Source organism: Cornus florida, unplaced genomic scaffold, assembly GCF_030987335.1.
Source record: "Cornus florida cultivar Cherokee Brave unplaced genomic scaffold, ASM3098733v1 CherokeeBrave_3.0.0_Hap2_Chr01, whole genome shotgun sequence".
NCBI classification, from domain to species: Eukaryota; Viridiplantae; Streptophyta; class Magnoliopsida; order Cornales; family Cornaceae; genus Cornus; species Cornus florida.
The window spans coordinates 49,467,827-49,491,812 of record NW_026775571.1 but is presented as its reverse complement, the minus strand read 5'-3'; the positions used below and the strand labels follow the sequence as shown (position 1 = coordinate 49,491,812).

At 34.7% G+C, this 23,986-nt stretch overlaps 2 protein-coding genes across 2 annotated transcripts; both read left to right on the top strand.

Annotated features, from left to right (window-relative positions):
* Positions 1 to 308: 308 nt before the first annotated feature.
* On the top strand, positions 309 to 7,554 carry LOC132271947 (uncharacterized). The gene is made up of 6 exons (XM_059773456.1): positions 309 to 401; positions 1,498 to 1,571; positions 3,847 to 6,084; positions 6,177 to 6,485; positions 6,591 to 6,678; positions 6,781 to 7,554. The coding sequence occupies exons 1-6, from the start codon at positions 309 to 311 to the stop codon at positions 7,552 to 7,554; spliced, it is 3,576 nt and encodes a 1,191-aa protein (XP_059629439.1).
* A 383-nt stretch (positions 7,555 to 7,937) lies between these two features.
* On the top strand, positions 7,938 to 13,208 carry LOC132271939 (uncharacterized). The gene is made up of 4 exons (XM_059773445.1): positions 7,938 to 8,118; positions 8,294 to 8,442; positions 9,054 to 9,188; positions 12,912 to 13,208. Exons 1-4 carry the CDS (start codon positions 7,938 to 7,940, stop codon positions 13,206 to 13,208), a joined length of 762 nt encoding a protein of 253 aa, XP_059629428.1.
* Positions 13,209 to 23,986: the final 10,778 nt, after the last annotated feature.

Here is a 23,986-nt window from a genome sequence, read left to right as displayed (position 1 = left end):
GAAGTTTGATTTTTAGAATTGCTGTTTGAAAATTTTAAAGTAGTGTGATATTATAATATTGGCGGGTATTATATATATATCTTCTCCATGAAAATGTTTGAAATATTATTTAAAAGATGTGCATAATCTGTCTTTTATTGTTTTTCTATTTATTATTTTTTTTAAAAGGTAAAATATATTTTAACTAATTTAATTGGAGAAAGTTTAATTCTTACACGTATGTATATGCATATACCTAGTTTAAATTTTTATACCGACCAGTACATTTTCTGTCTCTAGTTTAGTTGGATGAACATGCTGATCTGCAAATGCAGGAATGTTCATGTTGTGCACTTATTGCTGAAAAGTTTGTGCTGACTTCACCAGAGATATTGGCTGGGAAAGGAATCAGCCGACTTCTGGTATGTAGTGCTTCTGAACTTGCAACTGCCAATTTCTTTTCTTATTTTTTCTTTTTCTTTTTTTTTTCTTTTTTTTTATTTTATTTTATTCCGTTTAATCTTTTTATGTTTCATATATTCAATACCTACTTCGCCAAAAAAAAATTGCTGAGATGTTCCAATGCAGGACGTTGAAGGGAACTATCAATACGTGCCCTTTCCCCCTCCGAAATATCCAACACAAACTGAAAAATAAAACTTCTGTTATGAATTCTTCTTAGGAGATTTGTAGATTTATCAACATTTTAGGATATGGGCTATCAACTTCCTGACCATGCCATTAAACGTAAAACTACATTAGGTCAAGATAGAATTGAAATGAAGTTAAAAGACAAAGAAATAAGTGAAATGAAGAGGTCACACTTATACTGAATAATAAATTTAATAAAAAAAAAAATTAGAATTACCCCATCTATATCATTCTTCTGTGCTCTAGTATTTTATTAGAAAAAAATATGAGTCCATTGATCCGGCACATATTTATATTCAAGTGATTTATGTAACATGCATCACAAACTATAAAAATTTAAAATTGTATATAGAAAGACATATATGCATCAACATTTAAATTGAGGAGGTATTTGCTCACACCAATTCTATCAGTTGGTGCTTGGTAGAGCACCATAGTCATTAATAAGATTAGGTTGAAGCAGACTTGATGTAGTATAGTTATCTTTCTAGGTTAGGTCTGTGCTCGTTTGTTTTGGCATATTTATTAGTGTAACTTCTAAAATTAAGCAAGCAAGGATGGAAGATGAAGATAGTATTCGGTCCTTCAAGGACTCAGAATGACTCTGTAATGCTAGGTGGTATGACTTTAAGCAGAATAAAATTTTCGCATGTTGTATTGTCATTGCTTGTCATACTAGTTCTCCCCACATTTTTACAACTGTGAGTTCAGGTAGGAAGAAAATCTTTTTTGAACTATGTTGGCCAGAAACAATCAAGCATCCTTAGTTTTCATGAACATCCAAATGCCACATTAATTAGTTGCAGCATGTTGCTTCTATCCTTGCTCTATCTTTTGTTTGATGACTTCTTTCCTTGTGATGATCAGGTTTGCAGAAGTGATTCTTTGGTGTTTCGAAGAGAATCTCGGGCTTGGAGGAGGCCAGCTATCAGAATCAGGAGGTAATCTAAACCCTTATATATTCTATGATGTGTTCCTTATATATTTTGTTATGTGTTCCTTATATATTTCTTGAGATATAGTTGAAATAGGCTTTCTGTTTGTTCTTACATTGAGATTGGGAAAGTAAAAACAGAGAAAGTGATTGAGCTGAAAAGTTTTATTGCTCATGCCCCCACAGTTTGAAATGAGAAATTGAAAGAAAGGAAAAACAAATGATATATTGATTGTCAAGTTTGTTTTCGTGGCTGGCAGAATTGGATTTTTATTTTGAAAATTTCGTTATATGGTTGATTGTTTAATTACAATTCATAGAAAGATAATTTATTTTTTCGTTGCAATGATTAATAACATTATGTAGATTACCCGTCACAAAGGGTTTTATTTTGGAATTCAAAAGCCAATTTTATCTTTGGCTTAAATTAGTCATTCACATTTGGACCAAATTTGAAAACTGAATTTTTAAAAACTTGGGCCAGCTTTGATCAACCCAAGAGCTTTTAAGTTTCAGATTTCTTGGTCATGTTTCACCAAATTTTAACTGAGCTATTAATTTTTTTTTCTTTCTTTCTGATTTTATGGTTGGATTAATGGAGTTTAAATAGGATTTATCACTACAAATTTTCAACAAACTCTATTTCAACAACCATATTTTCTGATTTTGACGATGTGCCTAGTTCAAGAGATTGAGCAGGGAGATAGGAAGAAAAACATAGCTTAAACAGGGAGAGATAAAACTAAATTGGACCGGGCTAGCGTTTGCAGAAGAATAAGAAGTTGCTGCCCTTTATATTATTATTATTATTATTATTATTTTGCTTCTGCTCTTCTCCTATTTACTCCAAAATTTGGTTAAAATAACAGAACTAGTCATTAAAATTGCTTCTCTTAGTTTTTGGCTGTTGGTGTTCTCCTATTTACTGGACAATTTTTTTCCATTGTTTGAATTGTAATCTTGCAATGTTGTAGAAGATTTTAAGTCAGTTTGTAGTGCAGTGGTAGAAGTCTTTTTCGCCCCTTGTTTAACAAGTTTTGAATTAAACATATTAGACTGACTACAGTAAACCAAAACCGTATTTGTCTACAGTATACCATAAACAAATTAGAAATTAATTATCTTAAGACTTACCCAAAGCCATGGTGAGAAGGCTATAAACAATTTGCTAACTACTGCCCCAAATTTGAATATTTGGAGCTGATGAATCCCTTCTCAAGCCTCCAAAAAAGATAGAATATAAATAAGACTAAATATTTAATGGGGAATAAGTAGAATCAAAATTTACAAGTTTGGCATGCCGACGAGGAAGGGAAGGAAACATTTCTGTGATGGAGTTACTCGACCTTCTTTTCATCCCAAGCCTTCAAATGACCATTAATTTCTCAGAAATATTAGGAGAGATTGCCAGAGAAGATGTCATTGAAACTGAAGAAGTAAAAACAAAACAAAAAATGACATGATTACTCTTTTCCACTGTTATACAACCTAGAATAGAATCAATCATATATTTATACTGAATAAAGATTTAAATCTCCATTCCATCACTCATTTTATATCCATCTAATGTTATCCAACACCATCATTACATGAACTCAAATTAATAATGAAACAGTTAACCAAATAAAAATAAAAATACAGCGAAAAAATACTTTAACAAATTTCAATTACCAAAAAAACCAATAGAATTACAGGGAAATTCTATTATGTGCTCTCCCATTCTGGAAACCCTTATCATCTACACAACTTCCAAGATCTACACCTCCATTTCTTTAACACCCTCATCTCTAATTAGAGCTAAGGGTTCCCCAATTTCATGAATATCCAGAAAGACATCTATGTCTATACAACCTGCATACACCCAAAACATCTAAAGTGCATCTAAATCTTCCTCTATCATCCTCTTTTCACTAGGTCAGAAGATAGATCTAGGAAATTATACCTACCAGTGTCTACAATACTAATGCCATGTGACCATGGCAGTGAACCAACATAGTATGAAGAAACTCCATTTCTTAATTACTATGTCTTTCAATTTTCTTTAATTGTATTTCACTCTTTCTTTTTCTTTTTTTGGTTCTATTTTAAAGAAATGATAAGACGGTTCTTACACTCATTCATTGTTCCTTCCATAATGAGCTCCACACACTTATATACATACATACATATATATATATATATATATATATATATATATATATATCCTTTATTAACTCTTGATGGATATATGTTCTTTTTTTTCTTTTTTCTCTTTTCTTTTTTTTTTGTGTACATTTAAGCAGTTACATGGATAAGTCTTGGATTCATAATCACACTAGGGGAAGTGTAAAGTATTTTGATGGCATACATGACTTCATTGATGTGGCTAGGCGTTATGCAGAAGTAGACGGTAGGTCCCGATGTCCATGTCGTCGTTGCAAAAATAGGACTTATCATCAAATTGAAGAAGTTAAGCAGCATCTCTTGAGAAATGGGATGGACAAGGGGTATACCAATTGGATATATCACGGGGAGGCTCGTCAAAGCAACAATAATGTTAATATTGATGCTAATGTCAGTAGGGAAAATGTCCACGATGAAGATGGAAATGTAGATAATATGTTTGAATTGTTGGATAACATACAAATGGGAAACTTCTCTAATGCACCACAACAAGAAGATTCGCTTGGAGGAGGAAGCTTTGATAGATTGTTAAATGATGCACAATGTGAATTGTGGCCAGATTGTGAAAAATACTCTAAGTTGTCAGTGATATTAAAGTTGTTCCATGTGAAGGTTACAAGCCGAATGAGCAACAAATCATTTGACATGATGCTTGATGCATTTAAGGATATGCTTCCCGATAATAATGTGTTACCAAAGTCTCATTACGAGACTAAAAGCTTGTTACGAGACTTGGGTCTCGGATATGATTGTATACATGCATGTAAACATGATTGTGTTCTATTTTGGAGGGAAAACGCAAGTAAAGAAAATTGTCCACAATGTGGTGAATCGAGGTATAAACCTCACGAAGGTAAGGGTAAGAAAATCCCTCAAAAGGTTCTCCGGCACTTCCCATTGAAATCAAGACTTCAACGGTTGTTTATGTCAAAGGATACAGCCTTAGATATGCGGTGGCATAAGGAGAAACGTGTGAAAGAGACAAATGAGTTAAGACATCCAGCTGATTCAAAAGCTTGGGAGGATTTTGATAGTAAGCATAGTTGGTTTGCTGCTGATCCTTGTAATGTTCGTGTTGGATTAGCAACTGATGGATTCAATCCATTTGGAAATATGAGCAATGCGTATAGTATGTGGCCTGTGATGATTGTGCCTTACAATTTGCCACCTTGGATATGTATGAAGGAGCCATATATATTTATGTCGTTGCTTATTCCTGGTCCAACATCGCCTGGTAATGATATTGATGTGTACATGCAACCTTTGGTTGAAGAGTTAAAAGAATTGTGGCGGGATGGTGTGATGACATATGACGCGTACAGTAAATGTAACTTTAAAATGCATGCGGCAATGATTTGGACCATTAGTGATTTTCCCGCCTATGCGATGGTATCTGGATGGATGACAAAGGGTTATCTAGCATGTCCGAATTGTAACAAAGAAACATGTTCTTGTTTTTTGAAACACGGACGTAAGATATGCTACTTGGGAAGTTATATGTTTTTATCATTAGATCACATTTTCAGAAGCCATCACAAGCAATTTAATGGCAAAAGTGAAGACAAAGGGCCACCAAAGCAGTTGACGGGTGATGATATTCTGGAACAACTTAACCTCATACCCGAGGTTAGTTTCGGAAAGGGGCCAAATAAAAAGAAGCGAACTCGTGAGGAATTTGAACTTAACTCGACGAAGAAGAGTATTTTCTTTGAACTACCTTACTGGAAGACCATTTTGTTGCGGCATAACCTGGATGTTATGCATATAGAGAAAAATATATGCGATAGTGTGTTGGGGACATTATTGGACATTGAAGGGAAAACTAAGGACACATTCAAAAGTCGGTTGGATTTAGAAGCAATTGGGATTAGAAAAGAACTCCACTTGAGACGTAATGATGAAAAATTTGAGATGCCACAAGCGCGCTACACATTGTCAAAGAATAATAAAAGACAACTATGTGAATGGCTAAAATCAGTTAAGTTTCCAGATGGCTATGCATCGAACATAAGTCGGTGTGTGAATGTTAATAATTGTAAGATATCTGGATTGAAAAGTCATGATTCACACATTCTCTTACAACGTCTCCTCCCTATTGCTATACGAGGATTCTTAAATTCAGATATTTGTAACACAATAGCTGAGCTTGGTTTATTCTTCAAGGAATTGTGTTGTCGAACTGTCAAAGTGGATGTCTTAGAGGCAATGGAAAGGGACATTGCTGTTATACTAAGTAAGTTAGAGATGATATTTCCTCCGTCATTTTTTGACATTATGGTGCACTTGGCTCTGCATTTGCCGCGTGAAGCCATCATTGCAGGCCCTGCACAATATCGATGGATGTACCCGATTGAAAGGTGCTGTATATTTTTAGTAAACCAACAATTTTTTTTAACAAGTTTTATTAGTTTGTTATTAAATATTATTGGTTTGATTAACGGTTATGTAGATTTTTGCATACTCTCAAATTGTACGTCAGTAACAAAGCACGTCTGGAAGGGTCCATTGCGGAAGCTTACGTGGACAATGAGTGCCTCACATTTTGTTCAAAATTTCTCGGAGGGATTGAGACAAGGTTCAATAGAGAAGAAAGAAATAGTGAGGGGAACTACAACAATAATTGGTCCACATTTTATGATCTAAAGCAAGTGGTTCGACCGATAGGAGCACAAAGTTCGGATATATTGCCCCGTGCGGACATAGAGATGGCCCGATTGTACGTTTTACAGAATTGTGAAGATGTTTTGTCATATGAAGAGTAAGTAACTCATTGCATGTCATATCTTGTCAGTTTCTATGAATATATAGTCTATTTCTTAATACATGTATACAATTGTATCATTAACATAATGTAATTGTTTAGAAAACACAAGGTAGAACTTGAGAGAGAAAATCCGCGCAATGTTCCTCAAAGACATGCTAAAGAATATTTGAGGTGGTTCGAAACAAAAGTAAGTCCATTATGCACCTATTGTACTTAATTAAATAAAATTCTTTAATTTAATTAAAATGAACTGTCATTCATTTATTTAACACTACACTTCTTTTAATAGATAAAGGAAATGCGTCATCATCAAAAGGAAACAACTTGTGATGATATGTATTCATTAGCGTGTGGACCTCAATGTCTAGTAAGTCGATATTCCGCGTGTATTGTAAATGGGATTAGGTTCCATACTAAGGAAAGGGAACAAAATCGACAAAAACAGAATAGTGGCGTGTTAATGAAAGGAGAAGACCAAGATTACTATGGTGCCCTAACAGATATCATTGAGTTAAGATATCCTCTGGGTAGAAAAAATTTTCTTTTCAAATGTGATTGGTTCGATGTTAGGATTGGTACCGGTGTACATAAAGATACCTATTTCACAAGTGTAAATGTAGCCAGTAGAGCGTACAAAAATCAGCCGTTTGTGTTAGTAAATCAAGCATTGCAATGCTTCTATGTCAAAGACAACAAATTACAAGGGACGTGGGAGGTAGTTCAAGATATAACAAGTAGAAGCTCGTTTGATGTACCTGAAAAAGAGGGTGAAACAGGAGTACATGATGAGATGCTCAACACTACAGCATACCAAGAGAGCGAACCAAGCATCGTGGATGGAGTTGTTGAAGCGGACTTGGACATGGATCCATTCCCTTTGAACAGGGACGATTTGGAGGGTGAAACTCTTGATGCTGAAATGATTCAAAAATGTAGGGGTAAAGCAGCCATTAATGATGACTTTTGGGATGTTGAGAATGTTGAAGCTCTTGACATTCAATATAGTTCAGATGAGGAACCAGAATTAATGTCTAACGATGATACTGATTTGGATGACATGTGAAGCTTTTTATTCTTGAGCATGTACCTCATTTTATTGTTTTATGATTAATACTTTAAGTGACCAGCTGAATTATATTATCGAGCTTTATCTTTTGAGTTACTTTTTGTTTAAATTTCTCTTTAAGTATTGTTTCTATGCTTCATTAATTTGCAGCTTTGATTTGGTTGACTAAATTAATTGTTATATTTAAGCATTTACTTTTTTTTTTGGGTTTATGATTATATTTAATGTGATCTATTCAGTTATATTGCCTCTAATTATTGAATTTTTTATTCAATGGAATTATGTAAATATGACATGATGACTCAGAATATATTTTGCATATGCTTGTTTATTTTGATTTAATTTCACTTGATTCTTCATATCAGCTTGTAAACTAAATTATGGACACCTCTGAGGAACCGATGCGTAGAGTTTTAAGGTCCCGCAGGGCTGAAACTGAGCGACCATCTACAAGTTCACCTCCTACACAACCAAGTGGATTAGGTGAAGATAGGAATTCAACAAATGAAAGAATGGAAGGTGATGGTAGTAATGAGCAGATAGGGCCACAACCAAGTGGAGGTAATTATGCTTCATCATTGATTAACTATAAGTTCTTTTGTAAAATGCCTACGCTTTAATTAAGATGATAAATTTGTTTTTCAGGTCCGATACGAAAAGGGCGTGGAAGAGCAAAAAATGAAGCCTTGCACAAAATTAATGAAAACAATTGGCCAGTTCCAATTGAGTTTGGCAGAGGGTTATATTAAACCTGTTGGTTTAAATAACAAATTATGGACGGCTGAGGTTGGCATTAATACACGAGATACCGAAGCCCTTCTAAAGTATAAAACGTGGAGGGATGTTCCAGATTTTGAGAAAGAGGTCTGCTATGACCATTTGAAGGTAATGATAACCATCATTTAATGCTTGTTTTGTTAAAAAAAAATCAGAGATTACTGGTCCAATTGGTTATAAATTATAGCTTACTTTAATTTTACATTATAAAGGAGGTCTTTGGAGTGGATGCATATGCAAATGACATTGATTTTAAGCGAGTAAATATGGGAATTTCTAGCGCGTTGAGGAAATATAGATATAAATTGAAGTGTCATTTTGAAGAGCATTTTCCGATTGAGAATGCACGCCGCCATCCTTACAATGGTATTGGTAATGCTGTTTGGGAAAAATTGTGTGATACGTGGATGTCACCTAAATTTCAGGTTCAATTTCTTAACTACTTGTTTTTACTATTTAATATAATAACTTCATTCACTAGTTATTTAGGTTTCCTAACTTGTAATATTGTTTAAATTACTACTTAGGAAATAAGTGTAAAAAATAAAGAAAATCGTTCCAAGAATGAGGTTCCACATTATTCTGGATCAATGTCCTTCGCCAGACGTTACGATGATTATGTGCGTAATATACGAAACAATAATTATAAATTTTTTATTTTATATTCTACGTTCTAAATCATATATTTGTCTAATAGTCACTATTACTTTGTACTATAGGTCAAACTCAAAGAAAGGCAGAGCCAAGAAGATGAGGACGGTGAAAGGGAAGAGGATCCTGCTATTCGTTTGTACAAGGACACACATTTTAAGGAACAAGGTGGATGGGCACACGAGAAAGCTAAGAGGAATTTTGTAAGTTAACTATAAGCTAGCATGTTAGATTATGAAATTTGGATCTCATAATATTGTCCACATTGATTGATTGTGTTGGATTTGTAATTTATCTGTTTTGCATAGTTCAGATATGTGTCTTATATCTAGGGTAGAAATCTGGAGATTTAATAACAACTCATGCCAAATAAATGTTCTATCCCCTTACATTCCATAACTCCAAGATACTTCAAGTCTAGAAACCCCTCACCATCTCTGTCTTGACTCACATTCTTTAAAATTTCCACTTCTACTAAATACATACATGAGATCTTTGGATGTATCATGAAAATTAATGAATCAGTCCATTAATTGGGGTTTCTTGAATTAAAACTTGTTTAGAGTAAAGATTAATTTTAATTAGGGTTTCGTCAATCTTGGTTGTAACTGAAAATTATACCTATAGCAGGAGAGAGAAGAGAGAGAATGGAATAGCTTGTATCTAGAGAACTGATTAGTCTGCTACCCAGCAGGAGAGAGAAGAGAGAGAATGGAATAGCTTGTAAATGGAAGCCTCACTTTGCTCTAACAAGTAGTGACCCATTTATATATATATATGAATATATCTGTCTGTCTGTTTGTTTGTGTGTGGGGGTGTGGAGAAAGTGAGGTGATTTTCCATGAAGCAGCCCTTTTATGCATAAGGTTTATGTGTGGTTGTTACATATATATATATATATACACACACTTTTATGTTTTATGATTATCTAAATATATATGTAGAGAAAGTGAGAAGTGATTTTCCATGAAGCAAGCACTTTAATGTCATAAGCTTTATGTGGGGTTGCACATATATATAATATATAATTATCCGTACTCTTTTATTATGTTTGGGTGGTTGTAACTTTGAAAATCCACCAAAAACATAAAATCCCATTTGTAGGAGTGTTAAAGAAAAGATGAATGTGACCTCTTTTTTTTGGTAAGTATTGTTGTTCCCTTTTTTATTCTCTTCCTTTTAGTTAGTTTAATTATGTGATATGAAGGCTTCAAGCTACTTTATCGATCAGCTCCTGTAGGAAGGTTATCTTATATATAAAGCATATTCCTCTATTTAGATGGGGTCAGCTGCAGATCCTGTTGTCATTCCACTATATCCTGAGCTGTATTTGTTCTCTCTCACACACACACACACACACAACTTCAGTAGAAGCTGTCCTAGATACTCTTGGAGCGTCATGTTATATTTTATTAGTTAATTTCTTGAATTAAATAGACAAGAAATCAAAATCTGATTTATTGTTATAAGTTTAGTAGCTTAGTTTTGGGATAGTAGAGAATCAATATTTACTTATTACATCAATATGTCTACCTATGACATTATTAGATCATCAAATATTTTCCAGACATTGTTTTAGATCTTCAAATCTAAATTAACTGCATTTTATGAGATATCAAATCTCCTTTGTAGGACCCCTAAATTCATAAAGATTGGCATTGCCTGGTGTTCCTGGCTGGTTTCTCTTCTTTTTGAGAGCTGAATTTAGATGACAGAGAGGGAGGAGCTGAATTTAGATCACATATTTCTCCTCGAGTTTTCACCCTAGGCTCAACCATGTGACAGTAGAGAATGCCATATTTATTCAATGTTTCAGCCATATAGAGGCCAAGAGCCTCTGGATTTGAGTCTCCGGATTCCATAAAATCTGCAAAGGGAGAGAGCCTTATTCCTAGTCTATTCGCTCCTATCTCATTAGCAATAGCTTCAACTATTTCTAGACATGTCACTCCTATAAATGGGATTTCATTCTCATTCCAAGCACTACAGAAAAGACAATCTACAACTTATTCTAGCCCTGTATCAGGTTAACTACCTTCTTCTTTCTTTTCTTTTTCTTCGGACTACAAAATTGAGATTATAAAAACTCTAAATTGATTAATTTGCTCTGTAGATTTATCTGCACTCAATAATCTCAACTATCAAAATTTCTTCTATTTATACGCATATGTGATTTTATATATACATCACTGGTCTTGCATATTCTAAGAAATGGCACACAATATATTCTTAATTAATTTGCTCTGCAGTTTCAACTACTCTGTGAGTCTGTAACCTCAACTATTATGACATTTTAACCTATATATCTATGTGAAATTATATATATACACACACATACACTTTTTGGAATTGCATCTATCAGAAAATTATATACATACGCACACATACACATTTTAGAGAGAGATGAGAGACTCACAGGGTTAATTCCTTGCTCCTCTTTGATCTGCGTCTCTGCACTCGGAATCGGAAGTTGTGGACTCTATTATATGTTATTCATATTACACATCAACTTAAAATTTGGGCAGCTCAATAAATGGATTCCATTCATGTCAAGTTGTCATTTCAGACGCCCAGAGTGGCTTTTTTGCAGTAGATATAATCATTTCATTTATATGAATCAATGTTTCTACTAAAGGTCAAACTGAATTCATGTTGGGGCAAAACTGCTCGATCAAACCTTGGGACCTTGATAGAAAGAGTGGAAAACTTAAGTTCAATTCAATCCATAAGTCATTGGGTCTGTCTTTCCTAAACCAACCTTATCATAATTAGGTTGATGGGTTTAGCTTCTAAAATCAAGTTGACATGAAGATCTTGAAGTCGACTCATTTATTTTAGGGACTCTTGGAGCTTATAGGTCGTATGTCTCCAACCATATTGTGTTTGCACGATTGACTTTATTATCATTAATAGTGATAGGAGATTCTAAGTTTATTATTCAATTAACGTATTTATATATATATATATATATATATATATATGACGAGCTAAAAGCTTTTTTTAGCTTTTATATATATATTCATATGATGAGCGAAAAGCTTTTTTTAGCTTATTAGAAAAATATATATAGGTTGATGTTCATCTTTTTCAGATTTATAAGGTCAATACATGGACTCCCAAATGCACTCATTCAAATACCTTCTCTTTTTTTTTTTTTTTTTGGTTATGCTAATATAAAACATTACGCTTATTCTTTTATTTTACCAAACAACTCCAGAGCACAAAAAGACTGGAAAAACAAAATTGGAACTTCACTGTGGCCCCAGAGCCCACCATTAGGATTTTGGAGAGATAGTTGGTTTCTACTAAATGTCAAAATGCATCATTCCTTTTTCATATCAAATTTGGCTATGTGGGTGATGGAATCGCACAACTTGCAACGGGGACAACATGGGCAGCCATTTACCATGTTTAAGAAAGTGCCTTAGAGTTGCAAGTTACAGAAAGTGCCTTGCGTTTTGGTGCCATTCTAATCTATTAAACTACCAGAACCTTAATGATTTGATCAGCCATTTTGCAGTGATGGATACTTTTTGTGTGTTAAACTCGTATCAGACCACATTATAATGATAATAGAGAGTTTTTGTGAAAAAATTAGCTATGTCAAACCCATGGTTTGTTTGCTAATATTTTTCTGGTGCACCAACTACCCACAAAGTTTCTAACAATAATTTAGACAGTAGTGAGTCTTAAATTTATTTAAATGTACAAATTTTTTTTCTATTTGTTGAGAAACAGCATGTCATACAAGAAATGGCATACAAGAAATGCCATTGTTTACTGTATGCGCGCATGTTATAAACCGAATCACTTTAATCTCTCTATTTTTATGTGCTGGTGCATGTGTGATTACATTTTCTGTTATTACTTGATTTATTCCTATGCCATATTTTTTAAATTTGATAGTGAACTTAAATATTTTGCAGGATGCAATGAAAGAAAAGGCTGCACAAAATTCTCAAAATTCTGATGGTACGAGTCCATCCATAAATGATGTTGAGATAGTACAAAACCAACTAGGCATAAGGAAGGGATATTGCCGTGGATTCGGACATGGTTTCGTGGCTCCAAAGCGTCAGCGTGCCTCTTCATCATATGATGAGGCTTCTAGGAAAAGGGCCGAAATTGCTGAAGAAAGAAGTGTACAAACGGCGGAAAAAATGGAAAAACTTGAGAAGATGCTTGAGCAGTACCAACAACAGCCGCCACCATGGTTCCTCTAATATCAGCAGCAGCAGCAGCAGCCGCCACCATGGTTCCTCCAATTCCAACAGCAGCAGCAGTCGCCACCATGGTTCCACCAAAAACAGTCTCCATCAGATTCCCAACAGCAGCAAACCGCACCAAATTGGCATCAACAACCACTGCCACCTCCAGCAGACTTGTATTTTTAGCAGCCGCCACCAACAACAAGATGGCAATATCAGCTGCCGCCACCAACATGGTCTCACCAGCAAGCACCACCACAACCACCAATAGAATTAATAATGGATCTTGAAGAGGATGGAACAATTTTTTGTGCTACCACATGGTTTTAGTTTTTGTTTAGCAAACTAGAGATTTTATATTTTATGGATCTTGAATATATATATTGTGGATTGATTTTATTCTATGGATAGTAATATTTTTTTGAATGTTATTGTGGATCTATTTTGTATATGTTTTGTATGTATGTATCCGGAATGGTTAAATTCACAAATTAAGCATACAATATATATATATATATACGGTTTAATATAATAATTATAATTAAAAATAATGTATTAGGGACGGTCTGACTGTCCCTAATACAATAATATATTAAAATATATTATTAAAATAATGTATTAGGGACGGTCCTGACAGTCCCTAATACAATAATATATTAAAATATATAATTAAATTAATGTATTAGGGACGGTCTGACCGTCCCTAATACAATATATGAAAATATATAATTAAAAATAATGTATTAAGGACGGTCCTGACCGTCCCTAATACAATAATATATTAAAATATATAATTAAAATAATGTATTAGGGACGGTCCTGACCGTCCCTAATACAATAATATATTAGAATATATAATTAAATTAATGTATTAGGGACGGTCTGACCGTCCCTAATACAATAATATAGTAAAATATATAATTAAAATAATGTATTAGGGACGGTCCTGACCGTCCCTAATACAATAATATATTAAAATATATAATTAAATTAATCTATTAGGGACGGTCTGACCGTCCCTAATACAATATATGAAAATATATAATTAAAAATAATGTATTAGGGACGGTCCTGACCATCCCTAATACAATAATATATTAAAATATATAATTAAAATAATATATTAGGGACGGTCTGACCGTCCCTAATACAATATATATTAAAATATATAATTAAAAATAATGTATTAGGGACAGTCTGACCGTCCCTAATACAATAATATATTAAAATATATAATTAAAATAATCTATTAGGGATGGTCTGTCCGTCCCTAATACAATAATTATAATTGAAAAATTATGTATTAGGGACGGTCTGTCCGTCCCCAATACTCTAGTTTTTGGGGACAGTCATTTAAACTGTCCCTAATTCGTACCTTATTAGTGACAGTCTTGGCCGTCCCTAAAAAGTTTTAGGGACGATGTTATTTGGGACAGGTTGGACTGTCCCAAAAGGTCAAAAGTATTAGGGACGGTCTTTGACCGTCCCTAAAGCTCTTTTGGCACGCAACTTTTAGTGACGGTCCAAACTGACTTTTAGGGACGGATTTGGTACTTTTAGGGACAGTTTCGTACCTTATTAGGGACGGATGAGGTTTTTCTTGAAAACGATCACGCACGCAAACGTAACTTACCTATTAGGATGTGTTACAATGGTCTACGGCTTAAAAATACTACCGATGCAAAATTCGACCCCCCTACGGCCAAAAAGGCAAAAATAAACTAGAAATGGGAAATTTGAAAACTAAAATTAACAAATGATTTCAAATTACCATTTGACCCTTGGCAACACTTCATGCATATTAAGTAAGTCCTAATGAATGTGCTCGTGCACATTTTGCATCACCCGATTTGGAAATGAACCCTTAAAGGCTCGGATTTTCCTATTTTAACTCAAAATGCAAAGTATGAAACGAAAGTGCAAAAATGAAAAAGAAATAGTGTTTCGCCCTTGGCCACACCTCAAACATATTAAATGAATGCTAGATAATAAATTTCATACCCAATGCATACTCCGGTGCATAAATGACATATTAAAACGCATAGTTTTCATAATATTCCCATTAAGGTAATTTTCAACATTTATGAATATACATAAATTTCAATTATGGTTTGGCTCTTGGCCACACCTCATGCATGGTCATGGAGACCCTATGAAAGAAAAAGAATGAAATTCCCACACCCGATGCAAAAGTTATGGAGCAATAACTCGTGATTTTTCAATATTTTCATAATGAACCTTATCAACGAAAGTGCATAGAATACAAAATACATGTCATTGGCCTCTAGCCTCATCTCATATATATCAAATACATTGAAAAGAGTGTACTTATGTACACATTATATAAATGGAATCAAAGGTACAAGTTTTGATACATAAAGCTACAAAAAGGATTTCATGCCAACATTTTCATGAAAATGATACTTCAAATCTACGAAACTTCAATGGCTTATTGTGCATCCCAAATCAAGGTCCCTGTACCTAAAAAATGTCCTCACAATGTGGGTGAGTAACATAAAGCTACTCGTAGGCGATGAGCATGCATCGACCTAGCATTTTATAATTATATCACCTTAAGGTGAAACATGTTAAAGAGGCTCATGCCACCTAACGTCTATGTCAAGATGAGACTCAGGGAGCATCCTAAGCTACCTTAGATCATTTATATCATAAATCACATCATCCTTGAAATTTAAACAAAATAGAAGCATGTTATACAAGGCAACAAGATATAGGTACTCAAAGTCTTCAACTTGAAATCTAAAACACTAAAACAACTAAAGTGGATTATGCCACCTAACGTCTATGTTTAAATGAATTTATAGGATCATTCCTAAGTTACATTTGAATGTCAAAACACAAATCACAATATCGATGCAATTTAACCAACATTGAAACTTCCAATACAACGCATAAGCATGATTTCTCTAAGTTAACATGTTGAAACTCAAAACGGAAAATCAACTAAGGAGCAACAAGTTACAATATCATCTAGTTATCAACTTGAAATGAAATGCGAAATTAAAAAAAGTGGATACTTGGACGTCACCCCGGATCAGACCGACACCATAGTTACTTTAGGGTTACTAGCCCATGGTAAACCTCCCTATGTGCGCACTAGACTGTAGAGGGACAATCCCTCGTATAAGAACCATGTCCTAGCCATAGTCAAACAACGACATCCCCAAGTTTCCAAAATCAACAAGTTATGCAACAACGTATATATCAACATGTATATATAATATAATCAACTATCTACCATACACAACCAAATTTGGAAACATATACAATACATGCTCTAAGTCCACAACTACTAAGGAATAACAAATGTCGAATCTTTAGTGTGCGATTCGTTACACGCTATGGCAATATCATTCAATATTGAAAACATAAACTCATAAACTTAATGCAAATCCAAAATCATGATTTAAACATACAACCAACGTCAAATACATGATTAAATCCTTAACACAAAAGAAATGTAAATTAATAAAATAAACTAATTAATTTCCCTAGGTTTCAATTCTCAACCAAATGATCCATAATTAATACATGTTATACCATATAACTTGATCATTACATATATCAATTCAAAAACTGAATTAGGCCATTGGAACAATAAAAAATGGAATTTAATTAAATCATAATAACCAATTCCCTAAATTCTAAAACAACATCAAATGGTCCCAAATTAATATATGCTAGTCATCACAAACATCGGGTTAAAAACTTAATTAGGCTAATGGAGCCATTAAATAAATTTTAATTAATTCTTTTAATTAAAATCTCTAGATTTTTAAACTTATTCAAATGTTCTCAATTTAACATATATTAGGGAACATGCCAAGACCTATTGTAATATCACATTACAAGCTTATTTCATACAAGTTACATCTATGTAAATTAAACTTTCACCAAAGAAAAATATTAATTAAAAGTTGCAATTCTCATTCAAATAATCCCAATTTAATATATGTATACAACCATACCAATGCTTAATTTTCTAGCATGCCACAATTTAATTCTAAGTTGTATAGCATCATGAGAATTAAATCTTAAACATAGAAAATAATTAAATAAAATTCTAGAGCTTGAATTAAAACATGCATACAAGTTGTATAACTTCTAAAATCATCAATACAACATTAATATAAACTTAAGACATCCCCTACCTCAATTTGAGATAAAAATCTCAAATCCCCACCGAAAGAAAAGTGTTCCGAATTCGACGATACTTCGGGGTTTTGTCGGGGACAACACGATAAACAAAAATCCCAAGGAAGCCCTATCAAAATCACAACTTGACTTCAAACACAAACTCAAAATTTGGCCAAAAACGGGTTCTAATAAAGGGAAAAAGTAGAGCACGACGAGACCTACAATAAATGTTAAAGCCGAAGACTCTCTACCAAGGAAATCAAGTGGAGGAGAAGAAAGAGTGAAGGTAGCCCCTTGGGCTCCCATGGCTGCTGGCCAAGAGGAGGAAGAAGGTCTGAAAAATCTGATTTTAAAATTTAAGGCAACCTATTTATAGAAATCTCAAAAAGTGCTCCGAAAGGGCCCTGCCGGGTTCGGAAAAGTTGAATTTAAGCAGACGCGCTCGAACGACAAAACTCTGTGAATGAAAAAAACCAAAATAAGAAAATATAAACAATGGAAGAAACGACATCAAAAACCGAGTTCCGAGCAGAGAGATATGCCCCGAACAAGTTCGGTGGCAATCGGGGCCAGAAACCTTGAAACTAGAGAAAAATGATTAGAAGGAAATTCTAAGAGTACACAACTCAACGAAATGTGAAAATGAATCCTGTACGAGGATCCAAGCTCAAAATGAGGCATTTTTGCAATAACTTTCATTAATTGCACAATGGCCCATCCAAAAAGTGAAAACTGCACTAATGACCTAGAATGAAAATATCTTTCAAAAATATTTTCTTAAAAACCCCTAAAATAAAATATCTTCAAAAGATATTTACGAAAAACACCCCAAGAAAAGAAAAAGATTATGAAAAACTATACATCCATGAACCTATGAACACCGGGAGCAACCAGAGTACTATACTACAAAAGTAAATGTACGTATTTCGTGGAATCCACTTAGAATAAAGATACGTGAAGTCAAAAACCAACTCCGAGCACGAAAATTGAAGTTGTGACAAAAAGTGACAAACGGGGAAAAGACAAAATAAAGAAAAGGACGAAAAGTGAATAGTGTCGAAAAACGAAAAATGTGGAAATGACTCGGTCATCAAAGGAAGTTGTCAATCCAGGGGAAAGAGTCTCAGAAACCATTTTCGAGCACACGAGATGACACTAAGTAGCAAGAAACCAAACACAGTACAGAAAAGACAACAGAAAAAATTTATCCGTAAAATTTGAGGAAAAAGGAAAGGAAAAAAATGACTGGGTCATTACAACCTACCCTCCTTTAAGGGATTTCGTCCCTGAAATCAGGAACATAAAAAAGAGAACCGAACAAAATCAAAACAAGATCAAACCAAAGGACAAACCATAAGGTGCTAAAGGACAACTCTAAAAGCCTGAAGGTCATCCGAAGGAACGCAAAACCAAGAACTGGGTGACACCTCTCGAAGGAATCGGCATATCAACCCAATGTCAATCACCGAGAGAATCCTAAGACAACGACAAGCCGAATCAAGGCAAATGGCTAAGAATGATATGGCAGTAAGAACAATGACCAGAACCCGCCCACACTTACTCGTCAGTAAAGTAGCATAACAGTATAAGGTTCTAGTTCATAACATGCCCCTATCAAATCAACCCAGAAAGAAACTTTTCGATGCAATTGACATTAATGTCAAAAATGATCATTACCAAAAGCACTACGGGAACCAGGTATCCGTGAGAGTTGGGGTAGCTAATCCCAAAACTCTAACAACAATGTCATTGGCACCGTTACGCTAAAGGCCTTAAATCCAAAACGCTGACATAACAACGACCCCCACATCTGAAAATGCAACAACAACACCAGTCACGAATCCACAGCATGACAAGTCTGTGCCCTCAAGCCAATGGATCAGACCCATAAAACCTGTGACGACCCTAGTTTTTAGGTCAGCGTGTCCTGTGATGAACCGAAGATTGACCCGATAACGGATCCGATATGCGGAAGCAAAAACCGAAAAAAGACTCTAAGAAGTCAAAATGACCTTCCATGAGGTCGTGGAACTCAATGAGAACTGATGCAGAAGTAAAAGATCGAAAATATAACAATTAAGCCCCCAGGGGCAAAATAGTCATTTTGCATAGAAATGACGTCCCTAGAATGTAAATTATTCTCGAGACATATCCATGACTTCTCGTGAAGTCACGGAATTTAAAAGAAAGTAGCAGAAGTGCATTACAAGAAAACCGGACAAAAATAGTCCCAAGGGCAAAATGGTCATTTCTGAAAAAATATAGATTCGGGTATTACCGAGCACACCGCTGGAAAGACAATGAAAAACTAATCGAGATGGACTCAAGAATCACATGATTCGGAGTCCGGACGAAGGAGAAACAAAAAAACAAAGAAAAACGAGCAATAAAACTAACGGGGTAAACTGGTAATTATCCAAAAATATCCAGGTGTAACCGAGCACACCATTGGATAGAAAATGAAAAATTAATCTATTTTAAAAAAGAATTCACTTGATTTGGAGTCCGGATGAGGGAGAAAGGTCAAAAACAAAATTGACGTCGCGGCGGCCCGACGAAGGCCGTGACAGCTACAGTGCCGTCCACCCACTACTACTGCAATTGAGAGTAAAAATGGGTATCTAAACTGACTCTTTTGAAAAAACTCAAAGAATAAACCCCCCCTAAAATCAAGTTTTCTACCCGACAAGCGGACGGAAATCAAAAAAATGCACTGTGAAATGCCCAAAATGCCCCCAAGAAAATCATGTCAAGAGGGTAAAATTCAGTCCTAGCTACTGCCCAAGAAAAGGAAATGGGGTTTCGGAAGGTTTTTAAATTGCCTAAATTGAAAATACAATCTTAAAATACACCCACAAGACCCCCGGAAGTTTCGAATCGATCATCACGCTTTTCAAAAAAAAGTCGGTGAATAGTACCAAGTACATTTGCACTAAAGTCTACGAAAAAACTTGGCAGCAAGGGTTTTTCGAAAAAAAAAAAATGGATTTTTGATGGCCAAGATGGCATTTTCTGGAAAAATATAAAGAATAAACCCCCCTCAAAATTGAGTTTTCTACGTGAAACGCGAGGAAAAATGAAAAAGAAAACGCATTGTGAAATACCTGAAATGCCCCTTGAACAGAATAGGGTAAAACTCCCTAAAAATGCTACTTAGAGTTTTTGCTTCATCAAGGATGGTGTTGTTTGCCAAAGTGAGCATGCAAGCATATGTAATGTGATAAAATAGATGTGTTGCAATGGCCTACGGCCTCATGGCATGTCATATGCAAAATAGAACCATTCAATGCATTAAATCACATATCTTCCATAGGCAATAATGAAGTTTAAAATTAGCATGCATTTCACATAAGTGTCTCTGGCCTTTGGCCTCATTACAAACGCATTCTAAGAGTAACAAAAGGTGCACTTAAGTGCAAATTACATAGCTTAGACAATAAATACAAGTTCTCCTGCAATACACCAAAAAGGATCATGATATGCTAACAAGTGCATATTCTAACATAGCAAAAAATACTCCAAGTAGTCTAACAAGTCTAAGATTGTTGTGCATCCCACATTATAACTTCTTTACCTGAAAAACACCCAATAAATTAGGGGTGAGTAAACAAGTTTACTCGTAGGGAATGCATGGGTTTATCTTTGTACCAAGTTTGCAATTCAATACAATTTAATTCATGCTATCAAAGTGACATTAGAACTTTCAACATAGTACAACGAGATGTAAATTCACAAAGTTAACAACTTGAAATTTAAATGCAAAATCAAACCAAAGTGGATACTTGGATATTGCTTAGATTAAAACCGTACTTTTGAGATCACTTTAGGGCTATTAACCCAAGGGTACCTTCCCCTATTCTTGGGATCACTTTAGGGATTATCAACCCAATGGTACCTTCTCCTATTCTTGATTGATATCCCAAGTTTCCAAAATCAACAAGTAGAGCAACAAGTCATGGTATGTGATAAAACATAATAAGTTACATGGATTACATGACTAAATCATTAGTTTAACATGGTAGAAATTAAGTAGACCAATTAGGTAATTTCTCTAGATTTCAAGAATTGTCCAAATGATTCCAATTTAATATATGACATAAAGTAATTCATGGTCATGCTTTATATCAAGTCATAAATGAATTACAAGCATGGTATAATTAATTTGAATTTAAATCAACATAAATCAATTAATCCTCTAGATTTAAAAGCTCATTTAAATCATGCCAATTTAATACACAACAAAGATCAAGTCATAGTCATGCCATTTATCAAGTCTAAAATGAATTACATACAAGTTACAATTAGTCATTTATTTCTTATTTCAATACAAGACATACATATAACTTGGATATCACTATAAGAACAATTAAATCACTTGGAAGATAAATGATAACACCCCCTACCTCACAAGATGATTGTTCCTCTTGAATCCAAGGCAACCGAGCTTAAAAATAAAAAACCAAACAAGGTTTTTGTAGAGGGGAGTGGGGGGAACCTAAAGTATTCCAAGTTCAAAGTTCTAAGGTGAGTGAAAGGGCACCAAAAATGAAGTCAAAGCTACTAATCAAGTTTTTCTCCAATGGTGGCTTCCTTAGGGTTCTTGAGAGGAAAGTGATTAATGAATTAAAATGTGTAAACCCTAAGCTAAATTGGTGGGCTTCTCCACTCACTAGGTGCTCTTGCACTACCTCACACACACACACTAATGTAAGACTAAAGGTGAGTCCTACACCTGTCATGAATCCAAGTAAGCTTCCAAGATTAAATATTAACCCTACACTTGTCAACCATCCATGCCAACAAGTGCACCAATCTTAGGACAACAAGTGGGTGAATCTCCACCCTTCATGTGTCATGAGATTAAGCCTCCAAGTGGTTCCACCACAAAATCAACAAGTGGCACCATAGGAATGTGACATTTGTCACATTTTTCAGAAATTGCAAACAAGCCCTTTTTAAAAATATCTTCCAAATTAAATTGCTAAATGGTCCCTAAGACGAAAAGTAATTACTTTTCTTAATTACACTAAAACCCCTCAAGTTATGAATAATTACAAAAAGTCTTATTTTCATGACTTTTACAAAGAAAGTAAGTATTTAATATGCATTTCTACAAAAAATAAAAATGTAGATGTCATGAAATTTAAATATCATGGACGTATGCAAAACCGGAATCAAATCCGAGCACAAAAAGTGAGGTTATACAAGGAAAAATGGAAACCGAGAAAAGACAAAAGTGAATAGTGACGAAAAATGAAAAATGTAAAAATGACTCGGTCCTTAAAGGAAGTTGTCAATCCCAAGAAAAAAAGTCTTAGAAACCATTTCCGAACACTCGAGACAACACTAAGTGACAAGAAATCGAACCCAGAAAAGAAATTTCAACGAAAAAAATTCATCCGTAAAATTTGAATGTAGACCTACCATAAGACTACATAAGGAAGACAACCCACTGGGTCAAAATCCTTATAGTTGACAACTAAATCTCAAAACACGAGTTTACTACGTAACTCGCTCATGACAATCCCGACATCCAAGGTCACAAAACCCCAACATAAGTGCAGGAAAGATGAAACAGTATAAACCAAATACTCACATAGTATATGCCCGCAAAATTTAAATGACATAAATTAAATAATATCATTGTACTAAGCACAGTACACATAAGGTAAACCAAATAAACCACCTATCACATAAAGGTTAAACAAATAGCAACGCGCTATACACCACCAATGGCACAAACATGGTAAGTAGATACAATATAAGCAACGTATCATATATATCCGCACACGGACTACCACATAGTCATAAATCCTAAACATGTTTCTAAGGTATGCCAGAAAATAATGGAGCTCATAAACATGTAAAAGTGATTATACAAATGACAAGTTCATAAAATCAACAGAAATGAATGGAATGCCTCTCAAAAGACAACACGGAAAAATGCAACACAAAACCTAGATGAGTCCAATCTCTCATTACGAGGAAAGGACCATCCCCCAAACCAAGATACCAACGAGCTCTATAGGATCAACTCTACAGGATTCTACCAGAACCCTAATGTAATGCCATAAGTCTCCAAGGACCAGGGAGAGCAATTAATTGCGCTAGTGCAATTAATTACACAGAACCACTCACATCCTAACCGTAGCTCATAAGAGCTAACCAAGGCAACATAAGAAAGATTCTAGGTGAACACACCCATCCAAATCCTGAAACCATCGTCCTAAGAAGGCAAGACATAAGAACCTCACTCTGAGGCTCACAAGGCAACTTCCCAATTCCCTAAGGAAGGATTCGAGTCAGTCCTGACTCATCGTCCCAAGATGCTAAAAACAAAGACCTCAATGACATCATGACGTCAAGGCTACTATGAAGTCCTAAGAGATGACACCGACACCTCCAAAGCCACCATGACCACATCACAAAAAGACAGAGAAAATAAGACAAAATGGTGCCTCTGTGGCATACGTCTCATCTCGCCAGACGGATACTACAAACCTATGCTCACCTGAGCCCTAACAAGAAGACTTTCCATGAGTCAAGACTGTCACGCTATATGCGTGGAAAGGAAACGAGATCAATAATAACACGAGTTATTATGATCGAATGCAACTCACACTATGAATGTACCA

Coding starts and splice junctions, on each gene's coding strand:
- LOC132271947 (XM_059773456.1), top strand. CDS start 309: ATGCAGGAATGTTCATGTTGTGCACTTATTGCTGAAAAGTTTGTGCTG. Junction 1,572..3,846: donor CCAGCTATCAGAATCAGGAG/GTAATCTAAACC, acceptor ACATTTAAGCAG/TTACATGGATAAGTCTTGGA. Junction 6,085..6,176: donor TGGATGTACCCGATTGAAAG/GTGCTGTATATT, acceptor ACGGTTATGTAG/ATTTTTGCATACTCTCAAAT.
- LOC132271939 (XM_059773445.1), top strand. CDS start 7,938: ATGGACACCTCTGAGGAACCGATGCGTAGAGTTTTAAGGTCCCGCAGG. Junction 8,119..8,293: donor AGGGCCACAACCAAGTGGAG/GTAATTATGCTT, acceptor TGAGTTTGGCAG/AGGGTTATATTAAACCTGTT. Junction 9,189..12,911: donor AGAAAGCTAAGAGGAATTTT/GTAAGTTAACTA, acceptor AATATTTTGCAG/GATGCAATGAAAGAAAAGGC.